The sequence below is a fragment of the Phodopus roborovskii genome, unplaced genomic scaffold (assembly GCF_943737965.1).
Source record: "Phodopus roborovskii unplaced genomic scaffold, PHOROB, whole genome shotgun sequence".
NCBI classification, from domain to species: Eukaryota; Metazoa; Chordata; class Mammalia; order Rodentia; family Cricetidae; genus Phodopus; species Phodopus roborovskii.
Window position 1 is genome coordinate 23,644,595 of NW_026126514.1, and position 13,702 is coordinate 23,658,296.

General features: G+C 42.1%; 1 protein-coding gene across 1 annotated transcript in view; it reads left to right on the plus strand.

Annotated features, from left to right (window-relative positions):
* The window catches only part of Syne2 (spectrin repeat containing nuclear envelope protein 2), a 255,798-nt gene that overhangs the window by 89,566 nt on the left and 152,530 nt on the right, over nt 1–13,702 (plus strand). Inside the window, exons 36-44 of the mRNA XM_051196009.1 lie at nt 426–597; nt 1,086–1,198; nt 2,179–2,381; nt 3,278–3,397; nt 3,488–3,779; nt 4,979–5,130; nt 7,457–7,766; nt 9,212–9,376; nt 11,099–11,440. Of these exons, the coding sequence (XP_051051966.1) occupies nt 426–597; nt 1,086–1,198; nt 2,179–2,381; nt 3,278–3,397; nt 3,488–3,779; nt 4,979–5,130; nt 7,457–7,766; nt 9,212–9,376; nt 11,099–11,440 (1,869 nt within the window). The remainder of the gene's footprint in view (nt 1–425; nt 598–1,085; nt 1,199–2,178; nt 2,382–3,277; nt 3,398–3,487; nt 3,780–4,978; nt 5,131–7,456; nt 7,767–9,211; nt 9,377–11,098; nt 11,441–13,702) is intronic.

Sequence of the window (13,702 nt, forward strand, 5' to 3'; positions counted from 1 at the left end):
AAAAAAAAATGAAAACCTCTGAAGCCTGGGAGGATGGCTCAGTTGTCAAAGTCCTTGCTGTGTAAGCAGAAAGACCTGAGTTCAAAACCCTAGCTAGCATCCAGGCTTTTGTTTTGTTTTGTTTTGTTTTTAAGCCAGCCATGGTAACCCTAGGGCATGGGGAGCAGAGATGAGGGAATCACTGGCCAGCTAACCTAGCCAGTCAGTGAGCTCTAAGTTCAGTGATCATAATAAAAACAATACTATGATAAGGTGATGAATAATACAGGAAGGTGTCTGAGGTTGACCTCTGACTTCTGTATACACTTTCACACATGCATACACAAGCACACACATGTACACACAGACACAGTGAAGCGCTCATGCGCTGTGGGTGAAGTGAGCCAGTGTTAGGATGCAATGCCCGTGGTTTATTCTGTGTGCAGGAAATCCAGCAGCAGATCCTCCAGCAGAAACACAGCATGACAGTCCTGGAGAATCAAATAGGGTGTCTCACTCCAGAGCTCTCTGAATTGAAAAGACAATATGCCAGTGTCAGCGATTTATTTAACACCAAAAAGAGTGCTCTGCAAGATCACTTTTCTACCCTCTTGAATGGTGAGTGTGATGTGTCTGGACCTTTGTTCTGGCAATATTGATATATGAATATGCTAATAGCACTGCAGGTCCGGAGGCTGATCTAAACTTAACTTGTAGATGGCTTGCATGCACTGCATTTAAAGGAATAATATTTTGATAAGTCCTTTTGTGGTAAACACTGTTAGTTTGTGGTATAAGTAATACCCATTTCTTCAAGCCTCAAATCTGTATTTCACAGTCACCAAGGTCACGTGGTCAGTGTGTATCTGAGGGTGTGCCTGTGAGCACACCTCGCAGGTGTCTCTGGATGTCCTGTGTTCTTGGAAAGGTGTTTGTTCCAAAAATACATCCTGTCGCTCTCTATGCTCAATTGGTTCTCAGCATTGGGGCTTCAGAACACATCATGGCTTTGCCCCCTGCTGTGGGGAGCAAGTTCCTAGTCTCTCATCTGTCAAGGTCTATGAAGTCCTGTTCAAATACATAGAACTTTTTCCTTTCTCCTACAGACCAGTGTAAGAACTTTAACGACTGGTTCAGCAACATCAAAATGAGCCTTCAGGACTGTTTTGAGCCACCAGAAACAAAACTGAGCATGGAACAAAAGCTGCAGAAACTTTCTGTAAGATACATATGCCAAAACTTACCAAGACTAAAATAATTTGAGAGAAGTCTCACAATATTGTTTGGGCTGATCCTGAGCCCTTGGGTTCAAGAATTCTTCCAGCCTTTCCTCTTTGAGTCCAATAGCTGGGCCTTCTGACTTTGTTTAGATGATACGTCATGTTCTTAAGCTTGTTGGTAGCTCCAGGTACTTCCCCCTAACCCCAGCCCTAGGGCTAGCAATACCCCTGGGTACTCAAGTTCTTTATATAAAATGGCAGAGTGTTTGCATAACCGAGTGAATGTTCTCCCCTGTGACTACTGCTGTTCTCTTTAGTGCATTGCTTGATAGGTTCCCCACCCCCTCCATTGATGTCCTGTGTACTTGGAAAGATGTTTGCACAAAAAATATACCATATTGCTCTCTGTATTTAATTGGTCATAAGCACCAGGTTTTAGAATTAACACTAAGGGGGTGAGAATCTGGGCAAAGATAAATGAAGAATAATCTGTTCAGTTTCACACATGGATTGCCAGACAGAGGACAAAGAAAGTATTTATAAGAAGTGAAGCGTCGCCAAGATAGGAGATCTTAGCTTTCCCCTTCTTGTTCCCATGTGTGCATTGTAGTGGTTTTTAGTGGTATTGCATTATTTTTGCTTGATGTAAGCCCCAGAAAGTCAGATGCAAATGCAGATGTACATATATTCTCTCCCTCCCTCCTTTCCCCCCCCTCTCTCTCTGTCTCTGTCTCTGTCTCTGTCTCTCTCTCTCTCTCTCTCTCACACACACACACACACACACACACACACACACACACACACACACACACACGAGCTATTGAGGATGATCACTGGAGTCAGCCACATCTTCCTAGCCCTTTTGGAGAGGATATTAGGAAGAAGCCATGCATTGGTACAGGTTTGCAAAAGTACCAGGGGGTTGGCAGACACATTTTCACTTCACAGTAGATGAAATTGACTTCTTGTTTTTCTTAAGGATTTCTTGACTCTTGGAGGAGGGAATAGTAAAATACAGCAGGTACAGACTGTTCTGCAGCACGTGAAGATGCTCCTACCCAAAGCTCATGTCAAAGAGCTTAACAGCTGGCTTGGCAGCCAAGAACTGGAATTACAAAACATGGAGTCCTCATGCCAGGCCCGAGCTGGGGAACTGAATGACTCCCTGCAGCAGCTCCAGAGGTGAGAAATAAATACATCTCCTGAGGATGTTTTGGTAGTGACTTCTAGTTCACTCTGTACAGCATATGCTGGGATATTGAGGGCAGACACATTTCCCGAGTGAAGTAGGTACAGTTGTTCCTCAATGTCTTTCAGACACTGGTTCTCAGGATCCCTGTGGGTAAATTGTGTGGTATTTGCAGTAGTTAATGCACATTCTTCCATATAGTTTATTTAAATCATCTGTAGATTACTTATCATAACTGATACCATGTAGAAGCTATATAAATCGTTGTTATACTATAAGGAATGTGGACAAGAAAGGGAAAAAGGCTGTACATACGTTTCAGCCCAGACACAATTTGTTGTCAAATAATTTGGATCTGTTGTCATTGGAATCCCATGGATTTGGAACTTACTCATGCAGAGAAGTAAAGTATACATTTAACATTTATGTGTTTGCGTGTTTGCCTACATGCATTCTTGGGCACCATGCATATGCCTAGTGTCTGTGGAAGTCAGAAGAGGATGTCAGATCTCCAGGAACTGGAGTTAAGAGATGGTTGTGTACAGTCTCATAGGTTCTGGGAAGTGAGCCCAGCTCCTTTTAAAGAGCTGTCCTTTCCAAACACTCACTGGGAATAGAAAACTCCAGGGGGTTCTTTGAGTTATCTAAAATGGTAAAGGTCCGGGGCAGAGTCCATTGTTTCTTGATCTATCGATTCCTTGCATCTGTTTGGTTCCTTTCCTTTATGAATTCTACAGTAATATAGGCAATGACTATTGGGTATGTGACAAGTTAAGGTTTAAAAGAAAAGCAGTAAAACTCTATTGACGCATCCCATTATCAGTCACCCTGTCTTTGGCATAGTCATCTGTCCTTACATTATGTCCTAATCTGTGAACTGGTCTTGCAGATTGGATGATGACTGCAGAAGCCTAAATAAGTGGTTGACTAATCAAGAAGAGAAGTGGAAAGAAATGGAAACACCAGGAGAGAAAACGGATCTGTTTTACCAAGCATTAACCAGGAAGCGGTATGGTGATCTCGATTGAAGTGCATTATTTGGTGATATGCTTTCTCCACTGGGCCCCGATAAACTCACAATGGTATTTGGAAATTACAGGGAGCAGTTTGAGACTGTGGCCCAGCTGAACGACTCTCTGAAGCAACGTGGGCTTACAGAGGTGGAGGCGACAATCAAAGAGTCAACACACCTGATTGATAGATACCAGGGTTTATCGAGACAATTACAGGAAATTGAGGAAGAGGATAAGTTATCACCTGCCGAAGACCAGAGCTTTAATGGTCTTGCACATGATGTAACTCACTGGATAAGAGAGATTAAAGAGTCCCTTATGGCTTTGAATTCATCAGAAGGCAAAATGCCACTCGAAGAAAGAATCCAAAAAATAAAGGTATAACCGTGGAAACCAAATTTGAGAGGTCAGAGTGAACTCTAATTTTGAAAAGCTTCAGAGAAAAACTGCACCGATTCCTTTCTTAATAGAAAATAAGATCACTGTGGGATGGTTGAAGGAATTCAAATCGCTGAGCTTACAAAACAGAAGGGTGGTTATGGATCTAAAATTAATGCATGTGAAAGAGGAAAAGTATGTCATTCTCAAGGGGGCAATGACCAGTTAGTTATTCATCATCCCTTGTAGCGGGTAGAAATCAAGGCACTAATCAGCACAGCAAGAGGGAGTATGGGAGGGTACAAAGTCATCTCTTTATGTTCGGAGAGCTGAAGGCTCACAATGTGGATTGCAGAGGTAGAGAGGAATCTTGGGAGTAGGCAACTGTGCTCTTAAAGCATTACAGGATACCCAGTGGGTATGGGGACAGGGAGTCTCTTGAGCTGCCCCTCCAGCCAAGAGGAGAGTCACTAAAGGTGACTTGTTAAAACCTGCAGGGACAGCAGCGTAGTTATGTACTGGGGTTGCCTCAGTGGGGGCACCATGGCAGGAAAAAGCCATGAGGGGTAGTGAGCTACAAGGATTGCTAATACCGAGTACTTAGAGTCACTGGGCTATGTCTCCAGACACTGTTTCACCAAACTCTGGGTAGTCTCTTCTAAGACAAGAACTCTGATTTATCAGAGCAAAGGAGGGAAAGGGAACTAGCCTGTCACGGTGAAGGAAAGAATTGACAGGAGGGACATTTTCCTGTGGGAAGCCATGAGTCTTTTCTTAGATATGTAACAATGTTTGTTCAAGTTGCTACCTCTGACCTTCCATGTCAATATTAAGAAGTGGCCAAGAAAGCCGGGTGGTGGTGGCAGCTCATGTCTTTAACCCCAGCACTCGGGAGGCGGAGGCAGGCGGATCTCTGTGAGTTCGAGGCCTGGTCTACAGAGTGAGTTCCAGTATAGCCAGAGATACCAAAGAAAAGAAAAGAAAAGTACAGTTAATTCAAACCATCATGTAATTATTAAGAATCAACTGTGTATACTATGAGGGGGGGGTGTCTTCATCTTTGGAGTGTATATAAAAATGAAAGTGTTATTATGAAATAGACTCTCTAGTTAGCCTTATGGTCTAAGTCTGACAAAAAGGTTTCATATCTGATGTCTGGAAGTAACTCAGATGAAGTTACAGAACTTTTGTAATTTCAGGAAATCATTTTACTGAAACCTGAAGGAGACGCCAAAATCCAGATGGTAATGAGACAAGCTGAACACAGTGAGGCCCCATCGGTTCAGGAGACCCTTACAGATCTCAGCAACCAGTGGGACAATACGCTCCATCTGGCCAACACATATCTAAGGTAAAGGCTGCCTGTTTTCCCTTACAGTGAAGCCACAGCCAGTGTCTTGCCTGCACTTGGGTTTGAATAAAGAATCTACTGGAGAAATGCTGTGAGGGGCACATGCTGTGGATTAGTTCTCCAAATGAGCTGAGAGATGGGGGTCACTCTGTGGCCCCGTTCAGAGTGGCTATTGCATTGATCAGTGGAGCTCTTAGCAATAGATTGATTCTGTCTTCCCCCCTTGCTTCTTAGCTAAATCCTTCCCCTGACATGGGGGAAGACTACAGGCTAATGAGTCCTTTTAAATCTTATTCTGAGAAATTCTTAAATGTGAAAACATTGATAAATATTGGCTGAATTCTATAAATATATTTCTAGTGAAGATTCTTTTTATTGTAAATTCGTGTGTGTGTGTGTGTGTGTGTGTGTGTGTGTGTGTACATGCGCATCACAACACAACACATGTGTGAAGGTTAGAGGACAAATGGTAGCCAGGTTATTCTTTCCACCTTTTGGATCCTGGGAATTAAACTTGGGTCACCAAGCTTGGCTGCAAACACCTTTACCCTCTGAGCCATATTGCTATGAAGATTCTTCTTCATATCATCTCTTTTAAAACACTGTATAATATTTATATTATTTGAGGATTTTATGCAATGTTCTTTGATCATATTCACCTCCTGTTCCTCCTCAATTCCTCCTAGATCCACCCTTTACCTGCCCATCCTCTCTCAATTTTGTGTCCTTTTTCTTTTTTAAAAAAATATAATCCCCAGAGTCCAATTTGTGCTCTCTATATGCTCATGCATATAAGGTCATCCACTGGAGTGAGGTAGACCTACCAAGAGTTACACCCTGAAAGAAACTGGCTTCCTCCCCTAACATCCATCAGCAGTCAATAGCTCTTCAGCTGGTGATCCCCACCCCTTTTATGCTAGACTGTTACTTGGCTTGATCTTATGCTGTCAGCCACATCTACCACAAGGCCAATACCGTATGTAATAGTCTTATCACGTCCAGCAGAACATGTTTTGCTTGGCCTTCCCTGACCACTGGCTCTGCCCTTTCTCCTGCAATGATTCCTGAGCCTTGGGTTACTATCATATCTTAAATAGTACATTTCTTTCTGGGGATTGAATATTTGGTTTTTCAAAGGAGATAGATCTAAACCAAATTTAAGTTACAGAAAGCATAAAATAGTTTCTCACTTAATATACCAAAATGCTTATTTTACTATACTTTGTGTGTGTGTTTGTTGCATATGTGTTTATGTCTGCATATGTGTGGAGGCCAGAGATCAACTTCAGATGGTGATCTGGAGCTTGTCTACCTTGTTTTTGAGACAGTTTTTTACTGGCCTGTGTAGCAGGCTCTTTCTTTCGGGCCACCAACCAGTTCCCAAATCAGGACATTGAGACTGCTTAATAGTTAGGAATGCTTGGCCTTATCTTAGTCCCACTGGCTCTTATAACTTAATTTAACCTCTTTCTTTTCATCTATGTTTTGCCTCAGGGCTTTTTACCTTCCTTTCTTTCTGTATGTCCTATTCCATGTCTGGTTGGCTGCCAGCTGCCTGGCTGGCCCAGGGTGTCTCTCCCTTGTTCTCCTCCTTATTCCCTGAGCCAAGACTCCCCTTACTCTCTGTGCCCATAAGCCCTACCTATCCCTCTATTGCGTGGCTATTGGCTGATCAGCTTTTTGTTAGACCAATCAGGTGCCTTAGGCAGGCAAAGCAACACATCTTTCTTTATACTGTTAAACAAATGTAATACACCTTTGCCTAGTTAAATACTTCACAACAGGCCTGGAATTGTCAAGAAAGTTGGCTGGCTACTGAGCCCTAGGTATCCACCTGCCTCTCTAGCATGGTAGTAGTTTATGCTACCACACCTGAATTTACTTATTTACTTATTTATTTATTTATTATTTTACATTGGTTCTAGGGATTGACCTCAAGTCTTTGTGCTTACAAGGCAGGCACCTTGTAGACCTGACCTCTCTTTTTTTCTCTAGCCCCAGTTGTTTCAGTTTTATATAAGTGTAAAATAGGACTTTACAGTATATTTAAGTAAAATAAATATTGCTGTGGGTATTTGAAATTAGAACATGGTTTTGTAACAAATAACTATGTAACAACAATTATATCTTAGTAGTAGTACTCAGATAAAGTCTGAGCTAAGGCTAGTGCTGTTTAAGGAGTTGAAGTGTTCGATGGGTCCCTGGAAATAATATGCATATTATTTTAATTCCACTTAGGAATAATGTGTGTTGGAATAGAGTATGGCAAATGGCCCTTCATTTTGCTCATTGTCATTTCCTTCCAAAACTCTTTTGCAACATGTAGCCATCAAGAGAAGCTTGTACTAGAAGGAGAAAAGTATTTGCAGAGTAAGGAGGCTCTGCGGCTGATGCTCACCGAACTGAAGAGGCAGCAGGAAGCCGGCCTCGCTCTGCAACCTGGCTTGCCAGAGAAACAAGCCCAGTTAAAGATTTGCAAGAAGTTCCTCCAGAAAGCCCAAGATTTGACCTCCTTGCTAGAAGAGCTAAAATCTCAGGGCAATTACCTCTTGGAGTGCACTAAAAACCCTAGCTTCAGTGAGGAGCCCTGGCTGGAGATAAAACAGCTGCATGAAAGCCTTCTTCAGCAGCTCCAGGTGAGATGGGCAGGGACAGTCCCATGCCTGCCACAGTCACCGCACAGGATCCTCACCCTGAGCTAGTGTTTGGATGTTGTTCTTTTGCTGAACCCAAAGCATTCAGTGGGTTTCAGTTTTACATGGAAATGCCAATACTCAAGAAGGCAGGAATCTACCCAATTAATTTTGCTTGATGAAGCCACTGTGTGTTTATTGTTTTATTATTTCTTGTTGTTAAAATTCCCCTCTTCAGGAATCAGATATCTTAAAGTTCCTTAGGAATCTCTATAAAGATGGCAATGTGGGCGTTATCCACCTGTTTACCCATCCATCTGTCCCTCTGTCCATCTACTCATCCAACTCCCTGTCCATCAGTATATCCATCCACTCACCCACTTGTCTAATTTATTCATCTGTTAACACATGTATCCATTCATATACCTTCCTACCCATTAATCTGCTTTCTCACCTATTGTTTATCCATCCATCCATCCATCCATCATAATAATTTATATAAGTTGTCTTGTTCCTCCCTTGGATCTTTCCACATGATCTACAAACAGAATAAATTGAAATAAATTGTTCCCTTGTCATAATGGAGTCCATTCTTTAAGTAAAACTGGTTTTAATTCTTTTTTTGTTTTGTTTTGTTTTGTTTTGTTTTATGTGCATTGGTGTTTTGTCATGGAACTGGAGTCACCGACAGTTGTGAGCTGCCATGTGGGTGCTGGGAATTGAACCCAGGTCCACTAGAAGAACATTCAGTGCTATTAACTATTGAGCAACCTCTCCAACACCTGTCTTTAGTTCTTTAGACATTGAAAGCTAGGTTCAGTATAAGGATTACCTGGGTAAGAAATCCTGATTATTCAAATACCTGGAGCTGGGCATGGGTTCACATGCCTACTTGACTGGATGTTCTGTAGGTTACTTTTTGCTTGTGTCTGGTAAGGTATGGTCCTCTGATTTCCTTATCCCAGGGAGATTATCTGAAGATGGTTTTAGGTCAAGATTCTTTTATTCCTAAGAAAGGATCCTGGAATAGGTTGCTCTTATACACTCTCATTTTGAGATGCAGACTCTTTGTTTAAAAGCAACAAATAAAACTTTATTCATTATGTTTGTGATTTAATGTTATAATTGTAGTATTTTGTATTCTCCTTGACAAACAAATTATCCTTAGAAAGGAAATTAAGGCAAGAAAACATGCAAAGAACAAATGTTTTTATTAAGTCATTTTTAGGGGGAGATGGAGGTTTTCACAGTGACATACTTTAAACACTTTTAACTCTGGGTCAGTTATGGGCATAGTCTTGTTTCAGTGTGAAGCCTTATATGTGAATTGCATATTATATATATTATATATTATGTAACATGTATATTATATGTGAATTATATAATTGCTTTCTGAGTTAAAAAAAAAAAACAAATAATTTGCTAATTGTCAATGGTTTTATTTGTAGGATTCTGTGCGAAAATTAGAGGGCCATGTTCAAGAACACAGTTCATACCAGATTTGTATCGCAGAACTAAACACCACACTGGAGGATATCTCCAAGGAGTTAGTCAGTCTCTGTGATGCATCTGAGGACCAAATAATGGTTGAGGACAGAATGCAGAAATTACAGGTATGGTGCAATGTCCTAACATAATACACATTGTGGAGGATGGGGAATCAATATTCATAACAACTTGACTTTTTAGTACCTTTGACTAAAAAGTAATTCAGAACCTTTGACCAAGGAAATTCAAGTGTTATTTAGAAAGGTCTTAGTAGTCTGGGGGGGGGGGGAATGTGGACATGCTAATCTAGTGGTCAAGTCCATTGGTGAAGCTATCAAACAGTGAGTGATTCAGTGGACACTTAGAGGGGATAATTCTACCCATGAGCAGCCTATCACTCCTGATAGTCTTTGTTTCCGAAACAACACAACTCCAGGGGATTCTAAGAAGACAAATGATGAAGGCAGCATGGTATAAGGAAATGCTCCAGATTCCATTCTCCACCTGGGGTGAATGGGCATTGTTTAATATTTGTCCTGCCAATTTTCATTCTGGTGGACTCTATTAAAACTCTCCCTTAGCTGGGTGATAGTGGAACACTTCTTTAATCCCAATACTTGGGAGGCAGAGACAGGTGGATCTCTGAGTTTGAGGCTAACCTCGTCTACAGAGTGAGTTCCAGGATAGCCAGGTCCACAGAGTGAGTTCCAGAACAGCCAGGGCTACACAGAGAAGTCCTATTTCAGAGGAAGAAGGAAGGGGGGGCCAGAGAGAGGGGGGAAGAAAAAGCTCTCTCTAATGGTAGAGCCTTGTAAGATTCTCCCTCCCTCTTTCTCCTGCACCAAGCAGCCCTGTCAAGTGGGGATCATGCTCTTACCTACATCTGCAAAACACCCTTGTCTTCTCGCTGGGCTGGTGCAGCCAATGCAGCAGGCCTGAGTAGTGCCCTGTATAGAATTAGTTTACCATTTTAAAGATGAGCATTAGATTGATGTGGCCATTCCAAAGGACTCTTTATCCTTGTGATACTTTCTATGGTGCAGGTACACATTCGATGTTTGAGTTTTGAAAAGCCTGAATATTCCTTTTTGTTTGAGACATGGTATACAGACACGTGCAGACAAATAAACACCCACACAACATATCAAATAAAATAGGTAAAGCACTGGGCGTGGTGATGCATACTTTTAATCCCAGAACTAGAGAGGCAGAAGCATGTGGATCTCTGTGAGTTCAAGACCAGCCTGGTCTATGCAGCAAGTTCTAGCCCAACTGGAACTACATGGTGAAACCCTGTCTACCCCCCAAAAAATATACATACATACAAACATACATACATTCATACATACATACACATACATACAAATGTCTATCATTTAATAGGTGTGGTCATGCCTATATTTTGGCCCAGAAGTGCCAGAAGAGGGAGTTGGTCTTTGGGATTGAAGTTGTAGACAGTTGTAAGCAACTAGTGGGTGTTTAGTCCAAACACAAGTCCTTTGGAAGAGCAGCCAGTGTTTTTAACCACTGAGCCATCTCTCCAGTCCCAGAGGCTGTATATTAAGTGAAATGTATCCAGCAAATGTGTTTTACAAACTGTGCTATGAACATTTTCCTCACTTGCCATGTACTCCCTAGTATCTTATGAAACCTATTAGAGGATTTGATACCACAGTAGTTTGAAAATTTCCCCAAAGTTTCTTCTTTGAAGTATTGACACTTTCTTTTTTATAAATACATGTTTTGTATTAGTGAAGCAGAATACTTTGTGATTTACAAAAAGTCAACAAACCCTTCTGAGAACTGAATGGCAATACTCTTACAACAGTGTTTTTCTCTACTTCTAGGAACTGGAGAGTGGACTCCGTTTCCAGGGTGGCGCATTAAAGAAGGCATCTGCATTAGCAAAATCCATCAAGCAAAATACATCTTCAGCAGGACAGAAGATCATTAAAGATGATATAAAATCACTTAAGTGTAAACAAAAGGATTTGGAAAACAGAATTGAATCTGCCAAGCGGGAGATGGAAAATGGTCTCAACAGCATCCTTCAATTCAAAGGCTTGACAGAAAAACATGCAAACTTTTCTCTGCCAGGTGGAGAGATGCTGGCCACTTCTGATGTGCCCGAGCCCACTCAGGAGTCTGCAGCAGCGGGCGAGCCAGAGGGAACCTGGGAAACAAACAAGGTAAGTGCGATGATTGTGCTCTCTAGACACCGAGTCTGAGAGTAAAGAGGTGTGCCTCTTTCAAAGGAGTCTCGAATCAAGCATTCTGATTTCCTAATTAAGTTCTCAAAAGGACAGGCTATTTATGAAGCTCCCTTGTCAAAAGAGCCCTCAGAAAACGGTCCAGATTTCCGTGGTGAAATATTACTGTGCAGTCTGTTCAAATGTCAGTCATCAATTTAGGCTGATTATTCTCACCTATATGTAATCAGATACAGTTTCTTGGGTCAAGAGCACAAAGGCAAATTAGAAAAGGCAAAAGAAAAGAAAATGCACTGTAGCCATTTCCCCAGCTTAAAAAAAATATATATCTCAGAGCTCATTTTCCCCCCGATTTGGTCAATTTTGTAAATGAAATCGGAGAGTGCAGCAAAGGAATAGGCTCCTTTCTCTTCTTTTGTTAACTCTGCTGCAAGTACACCTGGAAACGCTGCCAGGGTTAGTGAGAAAACACCCACTGCTGCTTAGGCACCCGAATTCCCTCAGAGAAGGAAGAGTGTGTTTGCCTGTGACTCTTCTTTTTTAAAATGTTATGAATGCTACATCTTTGAAAGGTTTATCTGCTTATTTGTGTTTTTATGTGTGTGTATGCATGTGTGTGTGTTTTGAACTCATGTATGTGTTCACATGTGTGTTCACATATGTGTGTGTGTGTGTAGTGTGCAGGCACATGCCCCTGTGTATGTGCACAGAAGGTCTCCTCTATACTCTCCATTTATTCTGTTGATTTTGATTCAGGGCTTTTCCCTGAATGTGGGGCTTCTATTTCCTCATCCGGGGTGGAATCCAGCAGGCCTTAGCGAGCCTCCCATCTCTGCCCATCGTGGAGCGTGTGCTAAAGGCCTGCAGAGCACACCCAGCTTGTTACATGAGCCCTGGGATTCAAACTCCAGTCATAATGATAGTAGAGCGGGTGCTGTTAACCCTGAGAGCAGATACAGTGCAAACACATGGCACCTATGAAGGGTGCTAGTTGCAGAGTCACCTGTAAACTAACTCCTCCGTCCAGTTGTTGCCATGATAGCCCAGTTCAATAGAGTGCATTGAAAACTGCGGAAAAAAAAATCATCATCCAAAAATGACTTTAATTTTAGTAGCCTTCAGTTTAATCTTAAATGATAAGAATTATTGAGGGTTTGTTTTGTTGTTTTTCAGAGTAGGTAGAGGAATTTAAGACTCTATCTTTTTAGGGATTCTGTTGTAGTGATGCAACACCACAATTGAAAGCCGGTTCGGGAGGGCGGGGTTAACTTGGTTTACACCTCCACATCATAGTCCATCACTGAAGGAAGGCAGAACAGGGACTCAAACAGGGCAGAGACCTGGAGTCGGGAGCTGATGCAGAGGCCATGGAGGAGAGTGGCTTTATTATGGCTTGCTCAGCCTGCTTTCTTATAGAACCGAGGACCACTGGCCCAGGGATGGCTCCACACATGGTACACTGGGCCCTCCCCTCAATTGCTAATTAAAATGTGCCCTACAGCCTGATCTTGCTGCCAGATCTTATGGAGGCATTTTCTCAATTGAGGTTTCTCCCCCCCCCCCTTTTCAGTCAATTCTAGCTGTGTCAAGATGACATAAATCTAGCCAGCACAGATTTCAAATAATTTTCCTAAGTCTGGGTTACAGAACACTGGTTTTAATTCTGTAGCAATGTGCTTTCGTCCTTTGTAATGTGACATTTTCCTGAATCTTCATTTCGTATTTTTCTACCACCAGTGCTGGCCATCTTTTCCTGATGGGTAACATGGTACTGTACTGTGTAAAGGTCAGAGCAATGCCAAGACTGAACAGCAGCACTGGTGGAAGAGATCAATGATCAAACCTATTGGTAGACAGATAAGATGCAGGTGGGGTGGAGCACATGCCACAACTCAGTGTGAAGGACTGGGTGGGAGACGCAGTGTAATGAACACACAGGGCACACTAAGGAACGTCTATTTCATGACAAAGCTGATTGATCCCAAACTCTGGTACTAATGCTGGCCGAGCCTAACACTCCCAGCTATTCCAATAGGCGACAGAGTGACCCTATCCCACAAGACAAAGGCAAATGAAACAAATACCCGGTATAACAAAAGTAAGCTCTTAACTCGTTACACACATTTATGGAGCATCAGGGAAATGTCTTAGCGGGTAAAGTGGCTAGCCACCAAACCTGGTGTCCTGAGCTAGAGTCCCAGGACCCATCTGGTCTTCAGAAAGAGGTCTTCTGACTTCCAT